The sequence below is a fragment of the Convolutriloba macropyga genome, chromosome 9 (genome assembly GCF_964194025.1).
Source record: "Convolutriloba macropyga chromosome 9, txConMacr16.3, whole genome shotgun sequence".
NCBI lineage: Eukaryota > Metazoa > Xenacoelomorpha > Acoela > Convolutidae > Convolutriloba > Convolutriloba macropyga.
The window spans coordinates 26,505,920-26,525,005 of NC_134476.1; the positions used below are offsets into that span (position 1 = coordinate 26,505,920).

At 35.2% G+C, this 19,086-nt stretch overlaps 2 protein-coding genes across 9 annotated transcripts in view; both read left to right on the plus strand.

Moving 5' to 3' along the window:
* LOC142345689 (uncharacterized) overlaps positions 1 to 1,147 on the plus strand; it is a 70,195-nt gene extending 69,048 nt beyond the window's left edge. For 7 of the 8 annotated variants that reach the window (XM_075397925.1, XM_075397929.1, XM_075397928.1 and 4 more), the window contains one exon: positions 261 to 1,147. In XM_075397925.1, the coding sequence (XP_075254040.1) occupies positions 261 to 946 (686 nt within the window). In that variant the 3' untranslated portion in view covers positions 947 to 1,147. The remainder of the gene's footprint in view (positions 1 to 260) is intronic. The other variant, XM_075397934.1, reaches the window with a different exon arrangement.
* Positions 1,148 to 4,850: 3,703 nt separating this feature from the next.
* LOC142345691 (uncharacterized) overlaps positions 4,851 to 19,086 on the plus strand; it is a 29,592-nt gene continuing 15,356 nt past the window's right edge. The window contains exon 1 of the mRNA XM_075397935.1: positions 4,851 to 5,356. Within this exon, the coding sequence (XP_075254050.1) occupies positions 4,882 to 5,356 (475 nt within the window). The 5' untranslated portion in view covers positions 4,851 to 4,881. The remainder of the gene's footprint in view (positions 5,357 to 19,086) is intronic.

The following is a 19,086-nucleotide window of genomic DNA, read 5'->3' on the forward strand; positions in this document are numbered from 1 at the left end:
TATATGATTAAAAGGGATAAAATTGGACTAAAACAAATAAATTTGGACTGAATAAAGGGGGCTTTTATTCCAATTTTGAAAATGGGGGCGTGTCTGGTGGAGGGGGGGGGGGGGGTTGCTTATGGATATTTATCAAAATGTTGATACTTCTTTAGGGTTTATCCATTTGACAATAACATGCAAATGTTGCAAAAATTAGATTTTTGAAAATGTTAAATTTAAACGTGAGCACTGTATCTAAATGTCAATCACTGCTTCAGGCGGCAGACCTTTTGATGCGATCACTGACTCAGAGGTCGAGAACGAATTGCAACTGAGAAATGTCCCGGTTCTAAAATGTCTCCCCTCTGAACGCCTCAAACAACAGCATCACCACCACCACCACCAAGATAAACAGCAATCATCTTTACTATCACCTGTAAACACAAACAAGCGAGCCCCAACTAGTATCACTAAAGCTGCAAATGACTTCACTGGCTTGACAATTGACACTGAGATGCCGACGTCGTCAAGTCGTTCTGCTTTTCAGCCACCCCAATTTGCACCATCGCATGGAATTGCCGGAAGCCCAGATTCTTCAAAAATTGGTCGAAAAGGGTTCAAAGCCCCGACATCAATTGGATCTTTAGTATCGCCTGGACGTATACCAGCGGATTTTGCCATTCAAACTAAGCCCAGAAATCAAGTTGCCTCCGGGATCACACCCAACACTCAATTGGGTTTGAGAAGAGATCGAGAGGGGTCGAACAGAGATTCGAACATGTCAACTTGTTCTGCAACCACAGATGCTGCTAAGCATGTGAACAAAGCTGCGTATTCGAATCTGATGCAACAAGTGGGATCGCCAAACAGTCCCAGACGAAGCATGAAGGAAAAAAGAGCTAACCCGGGTATTTGTAGCACAACTAGCGGCTATAGCAGCTCGCCCCAGAATACAACCCACTAGTATATTGATTGACAGCCATTAATTTGACATGATGTTGACATCATCGTAAATTTGTAAAATAGATCTTTCTTCGAAACATTGTCTCTAGGTTAAATCATTTCTATTGAAAATAAATTATGTTGCTGACTGTTTGCAGAAGATTAAACTTATCATGTTTTGATAATTGGTTAATATGTTGAGTTAATTTACAACTTTTCCATATCTTGCTTCTTTGTTTAAAGCAAATTGAAATATATGGTTACTTGAACATTTGCTGCTTTTAATAATAAAATTCACACTATGAGTCATGATTGCGTCAAATGTAGTTAGACTATTCATGTCAGGCCAATTATTAATTGCTCTCAAACAAATTTTGAAGCAACTATATTAGTCCTGCGATTACGCGATTACTTTCTCGACCGATTTTTCGCCTGACTCTTTTGACTTTCTTCCTCAAAAAAAGAAAACGGGATAAACAGGTAATGCCCGGAGGGCATCCAGTACTCTTAGAGCCTTTCGGCTTACTGGACAATATTTAATTGCTCTCAAACGAAGTTTGTAGCAATTATATTAGTCCTGTCGGTCTTTATGCGATTTTTCGCTTGACCAATTTTTCGTCTGACGCTTTTGACTTTTCGTCCTCAAAAACGGGATAAACAGGTAGCGCCCAGCGGGCATTAAGTGCTCTTAGAGCATTTCAGCTCACTGTTTTGGAGACATACTTATACTTATGTTATGAAGGGCGGTTCTTAGAGGTTGAAGACACCCCCACTGTTGACCCCCCTATTGCCCCCCACCGCGCTGTTAACCCCCCACCCCAGTGTTGCCCCCCCCCCCCCCCCCTCCTATTGCACCTCCCCCCGCCCTCTCCGTGGCTAGCTACTGACGAACAACCGCTTGCTAAAAACGCAAATTTATACTTTTTGTAATTTTTTTTCAAGCTTTTTGAAAATTTTTGACATTTTTTTGATTTTTATCAGCCCTAGGTGTCAAAGAACCTCCTCTAGGGTTTTATTATAGCTGTGAGCTGATCGTAGCTATATTGCGGTGCTCTTGGTTTTTTTTGTTTCGTCGTCTGATGCTCTTTTTTCGTTTTACATTTGTTCACACAGCAAAGCTGAAAAAGTCAAATTTTCTGAATGACTTCTTTCTCTCTCTCTAACGGAATTTGAGCGCGTGACGTCATTTCTCACTCGCTTTAGGGAAAGTTTTTTAGGTTATTTGCGTGATTAGATTCTGATCATACGTGACTTACCTCACTCAATAAAATGCACTTTTGCACTTTAAAACCTAAGTTTAATTTGAATTTGTTTAAGGTCAAAGGAACTCATGGGTTCAGTGAAGGTCCCTAAGAAGAGGCTTCTGTGGAATGAATTTTAACAAGCTCTAAGAATTTATCGCTGAATGTTTTTTAGCCTAGTTTTTTGAGCGGCGTCGATTTTTTTTTCAATTTAGATCTATCTGTTTCTATCTCTATTATGTGGCACGCAGGTCTCTTCTTTCGCAACTATTACGGCAATCTGCCGGCTATGTTAATAGGTTACTGCATTATTTCTAGTGAAAATGGAATGAATTCAACATTTTAACATCACGGATTTTTAGCAAATTTTTGACAAAACGTGCAATTTTCTCAAATTTTGAAGACCTTTTTTTTCCTTATCAGGTCTTTCCAGATCCAGAGGCCAAAAAACATCCTAAGGGGTTGATATTAAGTTACTGACAAATTTTTAATGGCCATTGAATAGTTCTTCAACTTTTTAATGTCACAAATTTTCGCAATTTTTTGATAAACTTGCTTGTTGCAAGTTTTATTTTTTTTAGTTTAGATTTTTTCAGCCTCAAGAGCCAAGGAACCTCCTCTAGGGTTTGAAAATAGGTTACTGAATAATTTTTAGATTGAACGGAAAGTCTTGCAAGATTTGAAAATGACGAATTTTAGCATATTTTTGATATTTTTAGCCATTTTTTTCCCAATTTTTTGACATTTATACTCATTATTCAGATTTTTTGAACCTCAAAAGTCAGAAAGCCTCCGTTAGGGTTTGATGTTAAGTTACTGGAAATTTTTTTTGGTCATGAATTAAATTTCATCTTTTAATATCACAAGTTATAGCAATTTTTTATTTATGAAACTTGCAATTTTTTTTTAAGTTTTCAAAATTTTTGCCATTTCTTAAATTTCTCTGGCCTCAAGGGCCACGGAACTTCCTCTAGGGTTTGATAATATATTACTGCATAGTTTAGAGATGTAATGGATTGTTTTTCAAGATTTTAATATCACGAGTTTAGGCAATTTTTAAGAATATTTACAATTTTTCTTGTTTTTGATTTTTTCCGGCGTCAGAGGGCCTCGAACCTCCTCCAAGGTTTGATAATAAGCTGCTGCATAGTTTCTAGAGTTAATGTGATGGTGATCAACGTTTTTTATGTTTCCAGTTTTAGTAATTTTTGGATAAGCCTGTGAAACTATTTCTGGCTTGAAACAGGGATACCGAATAGTCTCTTGAAACAATGAATTGGTTCTTAAGATATTAAAGCCTTGCATAATGTCATCATCTTCTTTGCGTAATGTCATCATCTCTGATCCTTATTATTAATGAGTTATAGGTGAAATGTTCTTTTATCATAACTGATCTAACAGGTACTTTTTAGGAAACCATTGATAATTGTTCTCAAAAGCAATTTGTAGCAACTTTATTAACCCTGTTTGTCTTTTATGCAATTTTTCTTTTGGCCGATTTTTCGTCTGACCCATTTGACTTTCGTCTTCAGAAACGGGATAAAGATGTAGTGCCCTGAGGTCACTAAACCGTGGCTAGCTGTTGACGAAGCCAACAGCTCGCCGGTCGTTTGAGAGCAATTTTCCTGACGTTAGTCGGTTATGTTTATTTCTGGTAATCCAATGGTCATGTTTTTTAAGTAATTGAAGTAAATGAAACTCTGAAGATCAGGACTCGATGTATTTTTATTCTGTTTTCTCACGTTGATTTTTTGATAATCACTTATGCATGAGCAACAGCGAAAAAGTAGACTGTTTTCTGCTCAGTACTTGAACTTGAATAAGCCAATTTTATCAATCTTTAACATTATTGGTCTAAGGGTCACATTCTCAATTTTGTTTTGTTTTCAGAATTGTTTTTCGAAAATTTGTAAAATGTTTTGTTTAATGATTAACAAAGAGGTAATGATTCTTGACAAAGATCCTTGTATCTTAGAAGTTTACAACGGTTTTTTTAGAGCAAAATACAACTAAAATGCAAATTTTACAACGGGCAAACCTATGTGCTCATGCAACACCAGACTTTGTACTTTAAAATCCAAGTTTAATTTAAGGTGACTGTCTATTTGAAGGTCGGTATGGTAAGGTAGTATTAGACTAATGTGTTTTTTACCCAATTATTTTGGTTCTTTATCAGGGATACTCCTTGATCAATATTTGCATCAGTCGCGAGAAATTGAGAAATTTGGGTTCTTTAGTTGTTTCCATTAATAAGCAAAGGAAGATAGTCGAGTGTTCGCAAATTTCGTTTTTTGCCCGCTTCATGTTTAATATTTTATTCTCGATGGAACTGTCGCAGTTTTAAATTGCTCTCAAACGAAGTTTGTAGCAAGTACATTAGACCGGTTCCTACTCCCCGCCCCCAATCCCTATCCCTGCACATCGTTCAAGCCGGAAGGGCCCCTGCAGCCAAAGACCCCCCTCCAACCGCTGCTCCCCCCGCCTCCAAGTGCCCCCCCCCCCCCCCCCCCCCACGACGCTGTGCTCTCCTCAAGCCCCTTCAAATAAGCCAAAGCTAGCCTCATTAAACCGTGGCTAGCTACTGACGAAGCCAACGGGGCGTTTGAGAGCACTTCGCCCGACGTGAGTCGGTTATGTTTTTAAAAACTTGATTCCCGACATGTAGATTTAACTTGTAGATTATTGTTTTAACATGTAGATTTTTCAGATTTTCGGTATGACAGTTTATACCAGCTCCAAATTGTGTGAGCCACAGCCTCAAATATTCAGAGAATTTAACCCACTTGAGCACGCCAGAAACCTTAAGTTGGACGTCGAACGGAATTTGGATCTTCTGAATTTCCAAAAAGCTTCCAATATAGGAAAACATGGAATAACGGTAGTAGATGCATTTTTAAAGCAAACCAGAAGGAGTGTGGAAATAGAGATTTTGCAAGCATTTAGAGAAGAGTTTGTCAGGTACGTCAATTTGATCATTCCGAGCAGGGAAGCAGACCTAGAAAGGCAGAAACAGAAGGAAAAGGATGAATTAGAGCGTCAAAAATTAATTAATGCCAGAATGTCTGGCCCTGGTGGATCGACGTTTGAGAGTTTCTACTGTATGGTTGAACCTGACGACTACAGCAGTATGTATCCCACTGCGTCCGAGTACATGAGTCCTTCGTCTATTAGATACCCAAGCATTCATAACAGTAAGTTAAATCCACCCAACAAAATTTTGATTTGCTCTCAAACGAGGTTTGTAGCGAATACATTAGTCCTGTGATCCTTTTGACTTATTGTCCTCAAAAACGGGATAAACAGGTAACATCCCAAAGGCACTAAGAGCCTGACGCCTTACTAGACTCTACGTATCCGATTAACCGAAACGGTTTTGGAGACACATTTATGGTGTCGAGGAGATTCTCAAAGTTTGACCCCCAACCCAACCCCATTCATCTTCGAAATTGGGAGAATATGTGAGAGGCCGTCGTTTTGGTGTTTTGTCTCCGGACCAAACGGAAATTTTTTGGATCTCTTTGTCCCCTCACTCCCAGCTTAGTGGGTATATAATTTCACGCCACCCAATAGATCCAATTGTTCTACGCGTTCTAGAAAAATAAATGCTCCCATGTCAACGCTCGTAAGTGTACATTTTTAATAGCCGCCCTCATCTTCTCAGCCGGCTATTATTGCACTCGTATTTTTTTTTACTTCGTCAAACTTTTTTTCGCTTACCATTTTGCCGCTTTTTTGACATTTTGCGTGAAATCTTTTTGACTTCTCTAGGCTAGTTTCTCTCTTCTCTCATTCTGCTAAAAGTGAATTTGAACATCAGTTGCTAAGCAAAGCAATTCAAAATGAACAGAGTCGGTATAAAAAATTAAAGTCAGAAATAGAAACGGGATAAACCCATAAAGCCCAATTTTAGATGCCCGCTATTTGAACGTCGTTCCTATAAGTCTTAGTTACCACCTCTAATGCTTATTGGTGTTGATAGTAGCCCCTGTAGCCTCTCTCTAAGAAACAGAAGTATGTTCAACTACGAAATGCCATCAAAATAAATCGGACTTAAAAAATATTTTTGTACAAAAATCTTTTTTTTTTCAATATATTCTATTCGTTCAATCCCAATCATGCTTATTGAAACGGCGGCTATTTTCCGGCAATCTGCCGGGTATGTTTATTACTTTCTCTAGCACGAAATTCGATGCAATTATTGCACACCAGTTTGTCTTTTTTAAGCAAAATTTTTGCTTAACCGTTATGTTCTAGAACATTCTTTTGGTTCGACTCGAAGAGAAAGAGGATTTTTCCGAGAATGATTCTTGGATAAGTATCTTTTTGATCAATTTAATGGTTGTGAATTTGAAGTAATAGATATTTCGGGTGGTGTCATTGTGGTGTAATTTTTCGTACCGGTGTTTTCAGGAGAGCGAGAAATTGATATGTAAAAAATTTCTAGAAGCGAGCAAAAATTTTGTTTAAGTTCGACTGTTTTCAAGCAGTTTTTGTTTTTTCGGTTTGATGTTCAAAGCAGTGGTTTTTAATTGCTCTCAAACGAAGTATGCAGCAATTATATTAGTCCTGTCGGTCTTTTTTTATGCGATTTTTCGCTTGACCGATTTTTCGTCTGACGCTTTTGACTTTTCGTCCTCAAAAACGGGATAAACAGGTAGCGCCCAGCGGGCATTAAGTGCTCTCAGAGCCTTTCAGCTCTGTTTCAGCTCAAACTGATTTGGAGACCCCCCCCTATTGCCCCCCACCGCGCTGTTGCCCCCCTCCCCAGTGTTGCCCCCCCCAATCAGCCCAAGGTGCAGCCCCCCCTCCCGTGGCTAGCTACTGATGATTAACCGCTTGCTAAAAACGCAAATTTATACTATTTTGCAATTTTTTTCAATCTTTTTGAAACTTTTCGACTTTTTTGATTTTTATCAGCCCTAGGTGTCAAGGAACCTCCTTCAGGTTTTACAAATAGGTTACTGCGTAGTTTCTGGTGGTAATTTAATGGTTTCAACATTTTACCATCACGAATTTTAGCATTTTTTTGACAAAACCTGCAATTTTTTTCAAATTTTTTGGGACATTTTTTTCCTTATTCAGGTCTTTCCAGACCCAGGGGCTAGAAGACATCCTATGGGGTTTGATAATAAGTTACTGACAAATTTTTAATGGTAATGGAATAGTTTTTCAACTTTTTAATGTCACAAAGTTTAACAATTTTTTGATAAAAATTTGCTTTTTTCAAGTTTTTTTTTTGAATTTTTTTAGTTTTTTCAGATTTTTTCAGCCTTAAGAGCCAAGTAACCTCCTCTAGGGTTTGCAAATAGGTTTTTGACTAATTTTTAGATAAAATGGAATGTCTTGCAATGTTTTTACATCACGAATTTTAGCATATTTTGATATTTTTTGCCATTTTCCAATTTTTTAACATTTATAGTCATTATTCAGATTTATTGAGCCTCCAGGGTCAAGAAAGCCTCCGTTAGGGTTTGATAATAAGTTATTGTAAAATTTTTGTTGGTCATGGATTAATTTTCAAATTTTTAATATCAAGTTTTAGCAATTTTTTTCAAAACTTGCAATTTTTTTGAAGTTTTTGAAATTTTTTGTCATTTTTTAGATTGCTCTTGCCTCAAGGGCCACGGGCCTCTAGGGTTTGATAATATGTTACTGCATAGTTTATAGGTAAAATGGAATGTTCTTGGAGATTTTAATATCACGAATTTAAGCAATTTTTTCATGTTTTTGAATTTTTTCCGGCAACAGAGGCCCTGGGACCTCCTCCAAGGTTTGATATTAAGCTGCTGCATAGTTTCTAGAGCGAATGGGGTTGTGATCAACAGTTTTAAGACTTTACTTTAGTTTTATTAATTTTAAAAAACTTTTAAACTTTTATTTTCAAAGTAATATAATTTAAGCTTTTCAAATTTTTGGAAACTTTTTCATGTTCCAAGCGTATGGATCTCTATGAGCCAGTGAAACTATTTCAGGTTTGAAACAGGGGTACTGGATAGTCTCTTGAGACAATGAAATGGTTCTTAAGATATTAATGTCTTGAATTTTCTATTTTGCAATTTTCAAATTTCAATAATGTCCTTTTTTGAGTTTAACGACCATTACCGGCCAACAAAACTTTTCAAGTCTCGGAGATGGCTTACTTGACAGAACTTTCGAGACACAAAAATGTTTTAATTTTTTTATTACCGAGTTCAAAACTTTTTTAAATTTTACCTTCAGTTTTTTTCTATATGATTTATTTATTAAAAAGTTTAGAAAACTAGAAGTTGCAGTGTCGAATCCAATCATAGAAGATATTCCTGTCTCCTTTTCTCTCGTTCGGTTGGGGTTCCTTTCCTTCACTTTCTCTTTCACGTTTTATCTCTCTCTTTTTGTTGATTCCGCACTTCAGCTGCTGTTATGTGGCGTAATGTCACCATCTCTGATCCTCATTATCAATGAGTTATAGTTGAAATGTTTTTTTTTGTCATAAATGATTTAACAGGCACTTTTAAGAAGCCATTGTTAATGTCTCTCGAAAGCAATTTGTAGCAATTATATTAATCCTGTTTGTCTTCTATGCAATTTTTCGCTTGGCCGATATTTCGTCTGACTCATTTGACTTTCGTATTCAGAAACTGGATAAGGAGGCAGCGCCCTGATGACACTAAACCGTGGTTAGCTGTTGACGAAGTCAACCGCTCGCCGGTCGTTTGAGAGCAATTTGCCCGACCTTAGTCGGTTATGTTCATGACTTTGACACTTTTTCGAAAGTTTTTTAGTGGATATTTGAGTGTGGTCCGTTTTTGTTTCGTCGCTTACGCTAAAAATAACCGTTCTCAATAGACTTCTAGGGAGGCGTGGTTTTGGTCATTTTAATGGCTTCAGCATTAACCTAGCGTCATTATTGACTTGGATTCCATTTATTTTTGACGACACTTCTTAATGCATTCTGAATCTTATCTTCATTTGTTGTTCTTTTCGTCCTTTTTTCCACAAAATAGAATTGATAGAACGTGTTAAATGATATATACTCTTCTATGGTATGCAGTGATGTCGGCTTTTGCATGCGTTGATGTGTTTTTCTTTACTTAAATATTTTTAAAATTTGTGCTTTTGGCCAAATTCTCATTTTTGCCGCCCTTTTTTTGCTTTGTCCATTGATTTTCACAAGGTTGCATCATTATGTACAGTATTTTTGTAGTGCTAGTTTTTGCAAAGAAGTGTTTTAGTTGTTTATTTGTGTTATTTATAATAGCCGCGAAGCGATGGCTGCTATTATTGGGGATATCGTGGTTCTTTACAATTCAAAGAATTTGAATTGTATTGGGGCGCTTTCTTTTTTTTTGAAAGATCTGTTCACACATTTTCATGATTTTTGAAGTCAAATTGGAGTGATGATTTTGATCACGCCGAAACAGGAAGTGGAGCGAAAAAGCGAATGGTTTTGCGGCGTGAATTTTTCCTCCGAATGGTTTTGCAGCGTGAATTTTTAAAGTTGAGTGAGAAAAGAGTGATTGAACAAAAATTTGCTTTCTCGCTCGTGGTTTTTTGTTTACACGCGGCAATTTCACTCTAGTCTTTACTGTTTTTCGATTTTTGATCATATTTTTTTCTAATTGGTTTTCCCAATCCATTCATAGTTTATTCCAGGTCTACTTTTTTGTTTAGTCAATGAAAATTCTTTGAATTGTACGTCAGGATTTGTCCTGCTCTGTTTTTTTAATTCGTCGTCTCCATCGATTATTCTTACGACCTGACTTCTTGGAATTGACTTTTTCAAGGTCTTCAGTGAAATCTACTGCTTTGCAGTTAAAATTTGCGTTCGTGACGTCATTTTTGTTTTTGGGTCAATTGCGTGACTTACCTCAGGCAAAAAAATGACTTCTGAACTTATGGAACTTTAAATTTTATGAACATTTACTAGTTAATAGTGTGCATCTAAGTAGTGCCAAACTTATTCGCCCTCATTCCTGATTAATAGTCTTGAGTTTTTGATTTCGAATATCAATTTTGAAAACGCTTTTTTGGGCTTTTTCCTTATAGACCGTATGTGTCTAAAATTAAAGGACTGGTGGTCGATCTGGCAATCTTATTCCTTTAGTTGTTTCCATTCATGGAAGGCCGCAGGCGTCTATCGCGGCTATTTTGCGGCAATCTGCCGGTTGTGTTAGTTTTTTTGGCATTATTCGGTCATTAATTGTGATGTCTAGAATATTTTGATTTTGCTTGAAAAAGATTGTCGTTGACTTCATTTAAAATTTCAATTCTCAGTTTATTTTGATTCAATTTTTGATAGGACCATTTGATGTCACGATCACTTCAAATCTGCTTTTTGTTCATTCATTAATGCCATATCGAATGAATTGGGTACGTTTTTCCCTCTCATAGTGTTGCAATTTTTTATAAAAGAGACTTATTTGATGCGCTTTCATTTTTTGTTCGCACTTTTACCATTTCCTATCAATGAGAAATCAAATTGGAGTAGTGATTTCGTTCATAATGGAGCAGTAAAAGACGCTAAAGCGAGTAGTTTTAGGGCGTGGCTATTTCAAAGTGCTTTTTAAAGTTAAGTGAGAAAATATTGTTTAATGAGAATTTCCTGTTTTGGAGTTTTTTCAAAAGCAGAAAAATTTGACTTCTGTTTTGGCTTTTTTCGTTTTCTGCACTAATTCATTTAAAAGGCAATACGTGTGTTCTAATAATTAATAGTTTCAATAGTTTAAAACCCTCGAAGTGCAACAGAATGGTTTTCAAAGACCTTGACGCTATTTGTCATCATGATGTCAAGTAATTTTTGGATTTTGTTTTTAAACTTTGCGGTGGTTTTGTTGTTTAGTCTCACCAATGATAGGTCTCAATAGCATTTATGATGCAAATTTGAATAAACGTACTGATTTCAGTTAAAAATTAACGGTTCCAGCGACTTTGACACTATCTGTTTTCAAAAAATGTTATGGATTTAAGAATTTGCAATTTTCTGTAGTGTTTTTTACCTGTCACTTAGTCTGATTATGAACAGATCTAATTGGCTCTCTTATGATTTGCAGCTTGTTCAATTGAAAGGATTTTTTTCTGGCGATTTTCACTACTTTGACTACGCTTGCTTTCAAAAAGTAAGTTTTTCTGGCATTTTGCCCCTCTGTCACTTTTTTTAACGATACGTCTCATTAGCTTTTGGGTCAGGCATATTTGAGCTTATCCAGTGTTTTTCAATTCAAATTAACAGGTTTTAACGAATTCGACTGAAATTGTTTTCAAAATTTTTGTGATGTTCTTTTTTTGGTTTTCGCGGTTTCTTGTTGTTTTTGTGTTTTTGTTGTTTTGTCACTTAGTCTCAATAATGACTGATCTCTTCGCTTTCAAATTTCAGCTGAACCTTTTTATGCAGTTTTTTCATATCCATCGGTTTTCAAGACTTCGACACGACAAGTGTTCATGTGATTTTTTGGAATATGATCTTCTTGTAATTGTTTTTGTTATCCTGTCGGTTAGTCTCATTACTTGAATATTTTTAATGGTTTAATTTTTTGCTAATAGTTCAATTGGTTTTGAAAACATTTGTTTTTTTTACAATTTTTAATCTTTTTGATTGTTGCCTGCATTTTTTTTCCTTTTTTGAGTGGTCCGCAAGAATTGTTTTCTTTGAAGTTGATATATGCTTCTATTGATAGATAGCGCATTTGATCATATATTTTTCTAACTGGTTTTCCCAATCCATTCATAGTTCATTCCTGGTCTACTTTTTTGTTTAGTCAATGAAAATTCTTTGAATTGTACGTCAGGACTTGTCCTGCTCTGTTTTTTTAATTCGTCGTCTCCATCGATGATTCTTACGACCTGACTTCTTGGAATTGACTTTTTCAAGATCTTCAGTGAATTCTACTGCTTTGCAGTTAAAATATGCGTTCGTGACGTCGTTTTTGCTTTTGGGTCAATTGCGTGACTTAACTCTTGCAAAAAAATGACTTCTGAACTTATGGAACTTTAAATTTTATGAACATTTACTAGTTAATAGTGTGCATCTAAGTAGTGCCAAACTTATTCGCCCTCATTCTTGATTAATAGTCTTGAGTTTTTGATTTCGAATATCAATTTTGAAAACGCTTTTTTGAGCTTTTTCCTTATAGACCGTATGTGTCTAAAATTAAAGGACTGGTGGTCGATCTGTCAATCTTATTCCTTTAGTTGTTTCCATTCATGGAAGGCCGCGGGCGTCTATCGCGGCTATTTTGCGGCAATCTGCCGGTTGTGTTAGTTTTTTTTGGCATTATTCGGTCATTAATTGTGATGTCTAGAATTTTTTGATTTTGCTTGAAAAAGATTGACGTTGAGTTCATTTAAAATTTCAATTCTCAGTTTATTTTGATTCAATTTTTGATAGGACCATTTGATGTCACGATCACTTCAAATCTGCTTTTTGTTCATTCATTAATGCCATTTCGAATGAATTGGGTACGTTTTTCTCTGTCATAGTGTTGCAATTTTTTATTAAAGAGACTTATTTGATGCGCTTTCATTTTTTGTTCGCACTTTTACCATTTCCTATCAATGAGAAATCAAATTGGAGTAGTTTTTTTGCCATTTTCCAATTTTTTAACATTTATAGTCATTATTCAGATTTATTGAGCCTCCAGGGTCAAGAAAGCCTCCGTTAGGGTTTGATAATAAGTTATTGTAAAATTTTTGTTGGTCATGGATTAATTTTCAAATTTTTAATATCAAGTTTTAGCAATTTTTTTCAAAACTTGCAATTTTTTTGAAGTTTTTGAAATTTTTTGTCATTTTTTAGATTGCTCTTGCCTCAAGGGCCACGGGCCTCTAGGGTTTGATAATATGTTACTGCATAGTTTATAGGTAAAATGGAATGTTCTTGGAGATTTTAATATCACGAATTTAAGCAATTTTTTCATGTTTTTGAATTTTTTCCGGCAACAGAGGCCCTGGGACCTCCTCCAAGGTTTGATATTAAGCTGCTGCATAGTTTCTAGAGCGAATGGGGTTGTGATCAACAGTTTTAAGACTTTACTTTAGTTTTATTAATTTTAAAAAACTTTTAAACTTTTATTTTCAAAGTAATATAATTTAAGCTTTTCAAATTTTTGGAAACTTTTTCATGTTCCAAGCGTATGGATCTCTATGAGCCAGTGAAACTATTTCAGGTTTGAAACAGGGGTACTGGATAGTCTCTTGAGACAATGAAATGGTTCTTAAGATATTAATGTCTTGAATTTTCTATTTTGCAATTTTCAAATTTCAATAATGTCCTTTTTTGAGTTTAACGACCATTACCGGCCAACAAAACTTTTCAAGTCTCGGAGATGGCTTACTTGACAGAACTTTCGAGACACAAAAATGTTTTAATTTTTTTATTACCGAGTTCAAAACTTTTTTAAATTTTACCTTCAGTTTTTTTCTATATGATTTATTTATTAAAAAGTTTAGAAAACTAGAAGTTGCAGTGTCGAATCCAATCATAGAAGATATTCCTGTCTCCTTTTCTCTCGTTCGGTTGGGGTTCCTTTCCTTCACTTTCTCTTTCACGTTTTATCTCTCTCTTTTTGTTGATTCCGCACTTCAGCTGCTGTTATGTGGCGTAATGTCACCATCTCTGATCCTCATTATCAATGAGTTATAGTTGAAATGTTTTTTTTTGTCATAAATGATTTAACAGGCACTTTTAAGAAGCCATTGTTAATGTCTCTCGAAAGCAATTTGTAGCAATTATATTAATCCTGTTTGTCTTCTATGCAATTTTTCGCTTGGCCGATATTTCGTCTGACTCATTTGACTTTCGTATTCAGAAACTGGATAAGGAGGCAGCGCCCTGATGACACTAAACCGTGGTTAGCTGTTGACGAAGTCAACCGCTCGCCGGTCGTTTGAGAGCAATTTGCCCGACCTTAGTCGGTTATGTTCATGACTTTGACACTTTTTCGAAAGTTTTTTAGTGGATATTTGAGTGTGGTCCGTTTTTGTTTCGTCGCTTACGCTAAAAATAACCGTTCTCAATAGACTTCTAGGGAGGCGTGGTTTTGGTCATTTTAATGGCTTCAGCATTAACCTAGCGTCATTATTGACTTGGATTCCATTTATTTTTGACGACACTTCTTAATGCATTCTGAATCTTATCTTCATTTGTTGTTCTTTTCGTCCTTTTTTCCACAAAATAGAATTGATAGAACGTGTTAAATGATATATACTCTTCTATGGTATGCAGTGATGTCGGCTTTTGCATGCGTTGATGTGTTTTTCTTTACTTAAATATTTTTAAAATTTGTGCTTTTGGCCAAATTCTCATTTTTGCCGCCCTTTTTTTGCTTTGTCCATTGATTTTCACAAGGTTGCATCATTATGTACAGTATTTTTGTAGTGCTAGTTTTTGCAAAGAAGTGTTTTAGTTGTTTATTTGTGTTATTTATAATAGCCGCGAAGCGATGGCTGCTATTATTGGGGATATCGTGGTTCTTTACAATTCAAAGAATTTGAATTGTATTGGGGCGCTTTCTTTTTTTTGAAAGATCTGTTCACACATTTTCATGATTTTTGAAGTCAAATTGGAGTGATGATTTTGATCACGCCGAAACAGGAAGTGGAGCGAAAAAGCGAATGGTTTTGCGGCGTGAATTTTTCCTCCGAATGGTTTTGCAGCGTGAATTTTTAAAGTTGAGTGAGAAAAGAGTGATTGAACAAAAATTTGCTTTCTCGCTCGTGGTTTTTTGTTTACACGCGGCAATTTCACTCTAGTCTTTACTGTTTTTCGATTTTTGATCATATTTTTTTCTAATTGGTTTTCCCAATCCATTCATAGTTTATTCCAGGTCTACTTTTTTGTTTAGTCAATGAAAATTCTTTGAATTGTACGTCAGGATTTGTCCTGCTCTGTTTTTTTAATTCGTCGTCTCCATCGATTATTCTTACGACCTGACTTCTTGGAATTGACTTTTTCAAGGTCTTCAGTGAAATCTACTGCTTTGCAGTTAAAATTTGCGTTCGTGACGTCATTTTTGTTTTTGGGTCAATTGCGTGACTTACCTCAGGCAAAAAAATGACTTCTGAACTTATGGAACTTTAAATTTTATGAACATTTACTAGTTAATAGTGTGCATCTAAGTAGTGCCAAACTTATTCGCCCTCATTCCTGATTAATAGTCTTGAGTTTTTGATTTCGAATATCAATTTTGAAAACGCTTTTTTGGGCTTTTTCCTTATAGACCGTTTGTGTCTAAAATTAAAGGACTGGTGGTCGATCTGGCAATCTTATTCCTTTAGTTGTTTCCATTCATGGAAGGCCGCAGGCGTCTATCGCGGCTATTTTGCGGCAATCTGCCGGTTGTGTTAGTTTTTTTGGCATTATTCGGTCATTAATTGTGATGTCTAGAATATTTTGATTTTGCTTGAAAAAGATTGTCGTTGACTTCATTTAAAATTTCAATTCTCAGTTTATTTTGATTCAATTTTTGATAGGACCATTTGATGTCACGATCACTTCAAATCTGCTTTTTGTTCATTCATTAATGCCATATCGAATGAATTGGGTACGTTTTTCCCTCTCATAGTGTTGCAATTTTTTATAAAAGAGACTTATTTGATGCGCTTTCATTTTTTGTTCGCACTTTTACCATTTCCTATCAATGAGAAATCAAATTGGAGTAGTGATTTCGTTCATAATGGAGCAGTAAAAGACGCTAAAGCGAGTAGTTTTAGGGCGTGGCTATTTCAAAGTGCTTTTTAAAGTTAAGTGAGAAAATATTGTTTAATGAGAATTTCCTGTTTTGGAGTTTTTTCAAAAGCAGAAAAATTTGACTTCTATTTTGGCTTTTTTCGTTTTCTGCACTAATTCATTTAAAAGGCAATACGTGTGTTCTAATAATTAATAGTTTCAATAGTTTAAAACCCTCGAAGTGCAACAGAATGGTTTTCAAAGACCTTGACGCTATTTGTCATCATGATGTCAAGTAATTTTTGGATTTTGTTTTTAAACTTTGCGGTGGTTTTGTTGTTTAGTCTCACCAATGATAGGTCTCAATAGCATTTATGATGCAAATTTGAATAAACGTACTGATTTCAGTTAAAAATTAACGGTTCCAGCGACTTTGACACTATCTGTTTTCAAAAAATGTTATGGATTTAAGAATTTGCAATTTTCTGTAGTGTTTTTTACCTGTCACTTAGTCTGATTATGAACAGATCTAATTGGCTCTCTTATGATTTGCAGCTTGTTCAATTGAAAGGATTTTTTTCTGGCGATTTTCACTACTTTGACTACGCTTGCTTTCAAAAAGTAAGTTTTTCTGGCATTTTGCCCCTCTGTCACTTTTTTTAACGATACGTCTCATTAGCTTTTGGGTCAGGCATATTTGAGCTTATCCAGTGTTTTTCAATTCAAATTAACAGGTTTTAACGAATTCGACTGAAATTGTTTTCAAAATTTTTGTGATGTTCTTTTTTTGGTTTTCGCGGTTTCTTGTTGTTTTTGTGTTTTTGTTGTTTTGTCACTTAGTCTCAATAATGACTGATCTCTTCGCTTTCAAATTTCAGCTGAACCTTTTTATGCAGTTTTTTCATATCCATCGGTTTTCAAGACTTCGACACGACAAGTGTTCATGTGATTTTTTGGAATATGATCTTCTTGTAATTGTTTTTGTTATCCTGTCGGTTAGTCTCATTACTTGAATATTTTTAATGGTTTAATTTTTTGCTAATAGTTCAATTGGTTTTGAAAATATTTGTTTTTTTTACAATTTTTAATCTTTTTGATTGTTGCCTGCATTTTTTTTCCTTTTTTGAGTGGTCCGCAAGAATTGTTTTCTTTGAAGTTGATATATGCTTCTATTGATAGATAGCGCATTTGATCATATATTTTTCTAACTGGTTTTCCCAATCCATTCATAGTTCATTCCTGGTCTACTTTTTTGTTTAGTCAATGAAAATTCTTTGAATTGTACGTCAGGACTTGTCCTGCTCTGTTTTTTTAATTCGTCGTCTCCATCGATGATTCTTACGACCTGACTTCTTGGAATTGACTTTTTCAAGATCTTCAGTGAATTCTACTGCTTTGCAGTTAAAATATGCGTTCGTGACGTCGTTTTTGCTTTTGGGTCAATTGCGTGACTTAACTCTTGCAAAAAAATGACTTCTGAACTTATGGAACTTTAAATTTTATGAACATTTACTAGTTAATAGTGTGCATCTAAGTAGTGCCAAACTTATTCGCCCTCATTCTTGATTAATAGTCTTGAGTTTTTGATTTCGAATATCAATTTTGAAAACGCTTTTTTGAGCTTTTTCCTTATAGACCGTATGTGTCTAAAATTAAAGGACTGGTGGTCGATCTGTCAATCTTATTCCTTTAGTTGTTTCCATTCATGGAAGGCCGCGGGCGTCTATCGCGGCTATTTTGCGGCAATCTGCCGGTTGTGTTAGTTTTTTTGGCATTATTCGGTCATTAATTGTGATGTCTAGAATTTTTTGATTTTGCTTGAAAAAGATTGACGTTGAGTTCATTAAAAATTTCAATTCTCAGTTTATTTTGATTCAATTTTTGATAGGACCATTTGATGTCACGATCACTTCAAATCTGCTTTTTGTTCATTCATTAATGCCATTTCGAATGAATTGGGTACGTTTTTCTCTGTCATAGTGTTGCAATTTTTTATTAAAGAGACTTATTTGATGCGCTTTCATTTTTTGTTCGCACTTTTACCATTTCCTATCAATGAGAAATCAAATTGGAGTAGTGATTTCGGTCATGTTGGAGCAGTAAAAGACGCGAAAGCGAGTAGTTTTAGGGCGTGGCTATTTCAAAGTGCTTTTTAAAGTTAAGTGAGAAAATTTTGTTTAATGAGAATTTCCTGTTTTGGAGTTTTTTCAAAAGCAGAAAAATTTGACTTCTGTTTTGGCTTTTTTCGTTTTCTGCACTAATTCATTTAAAAGGCAATACGTGTGTTCTAATAATTAATAGTTTCAATAGTTTAAAACCCTCGAAGTGCAACAGAATGGTTTTCAAAGACCTTGACGCTATTTGTCATCATGATGTCAAGTAATTTTTGGATTTTGTTTTTAACTTTGCGGTGGTTTTGTTGTTTAGTCTCACCAATGATAGGTCTCAATAGCATTTATGATGCAAATTTGAATAAACGTACTGATTTCAGTTAAAAATTAATGGTTCCAGCGACTTTGACACTATCTGTTTTCGAAAAATGTTATGGATTTAAGAATTTGCAATTTTCTGTAGTGTTTTTTACCTGTCACTTAGTCTGATTATGAACAGATCTAATTGGCTCTCTTATGATTTGCAGCTTGTTCAATTGGAAGGATTTTTTTCTGGCGATTTTCACTACTTTGACTACGCTTGCTTTCAAAAAATAAGTTTTTCTGGCATTTTGCCCCTCTGTCACTTTTTTTAACGATACGTCTCATTAGCTTTTGGGTCAGGCATATTTGAGCTTATCCAGTGTTTTTCAATTCAAATTAACAGGTTTTAACGAATTCGACTGAAATTGTTTTCAAAATTTTTGTGATGTTCTTTTTTTGGTTTTCGCGGTTTCTTGTTGTTTTTGTGTTTTTGTTTGTCACTTAGTCTCAATAATGACTGATCTCTTTGCTTTTCAAATTTTTGCTGAACCTTTTAATGCAGTTTTTTCATATCCAGTGGTTTTCAAGACTTCGACACGACTAGTGTTCATTTGAATTTTTGGAATATGATCTTCTTGTAATTGTTTTTGTTATCCTGTCGGTTAGTCTCATTACTTGATTGTTTTTAATGGTTGAATTTTTCGCTAATCGTTCAATTGGCTTTGAAAGCATTAGTTTTTTTACAATTTTTGAACTTTTTGAGTGTTGCAGAATTCAAGCTTTAGTTTTTGTGTTTCATTAGCTTTGATGCCACTTATTTTCAGTGGCATTCGTGATGTGGGTTTTTGTCAATTGTTGTTTGTTG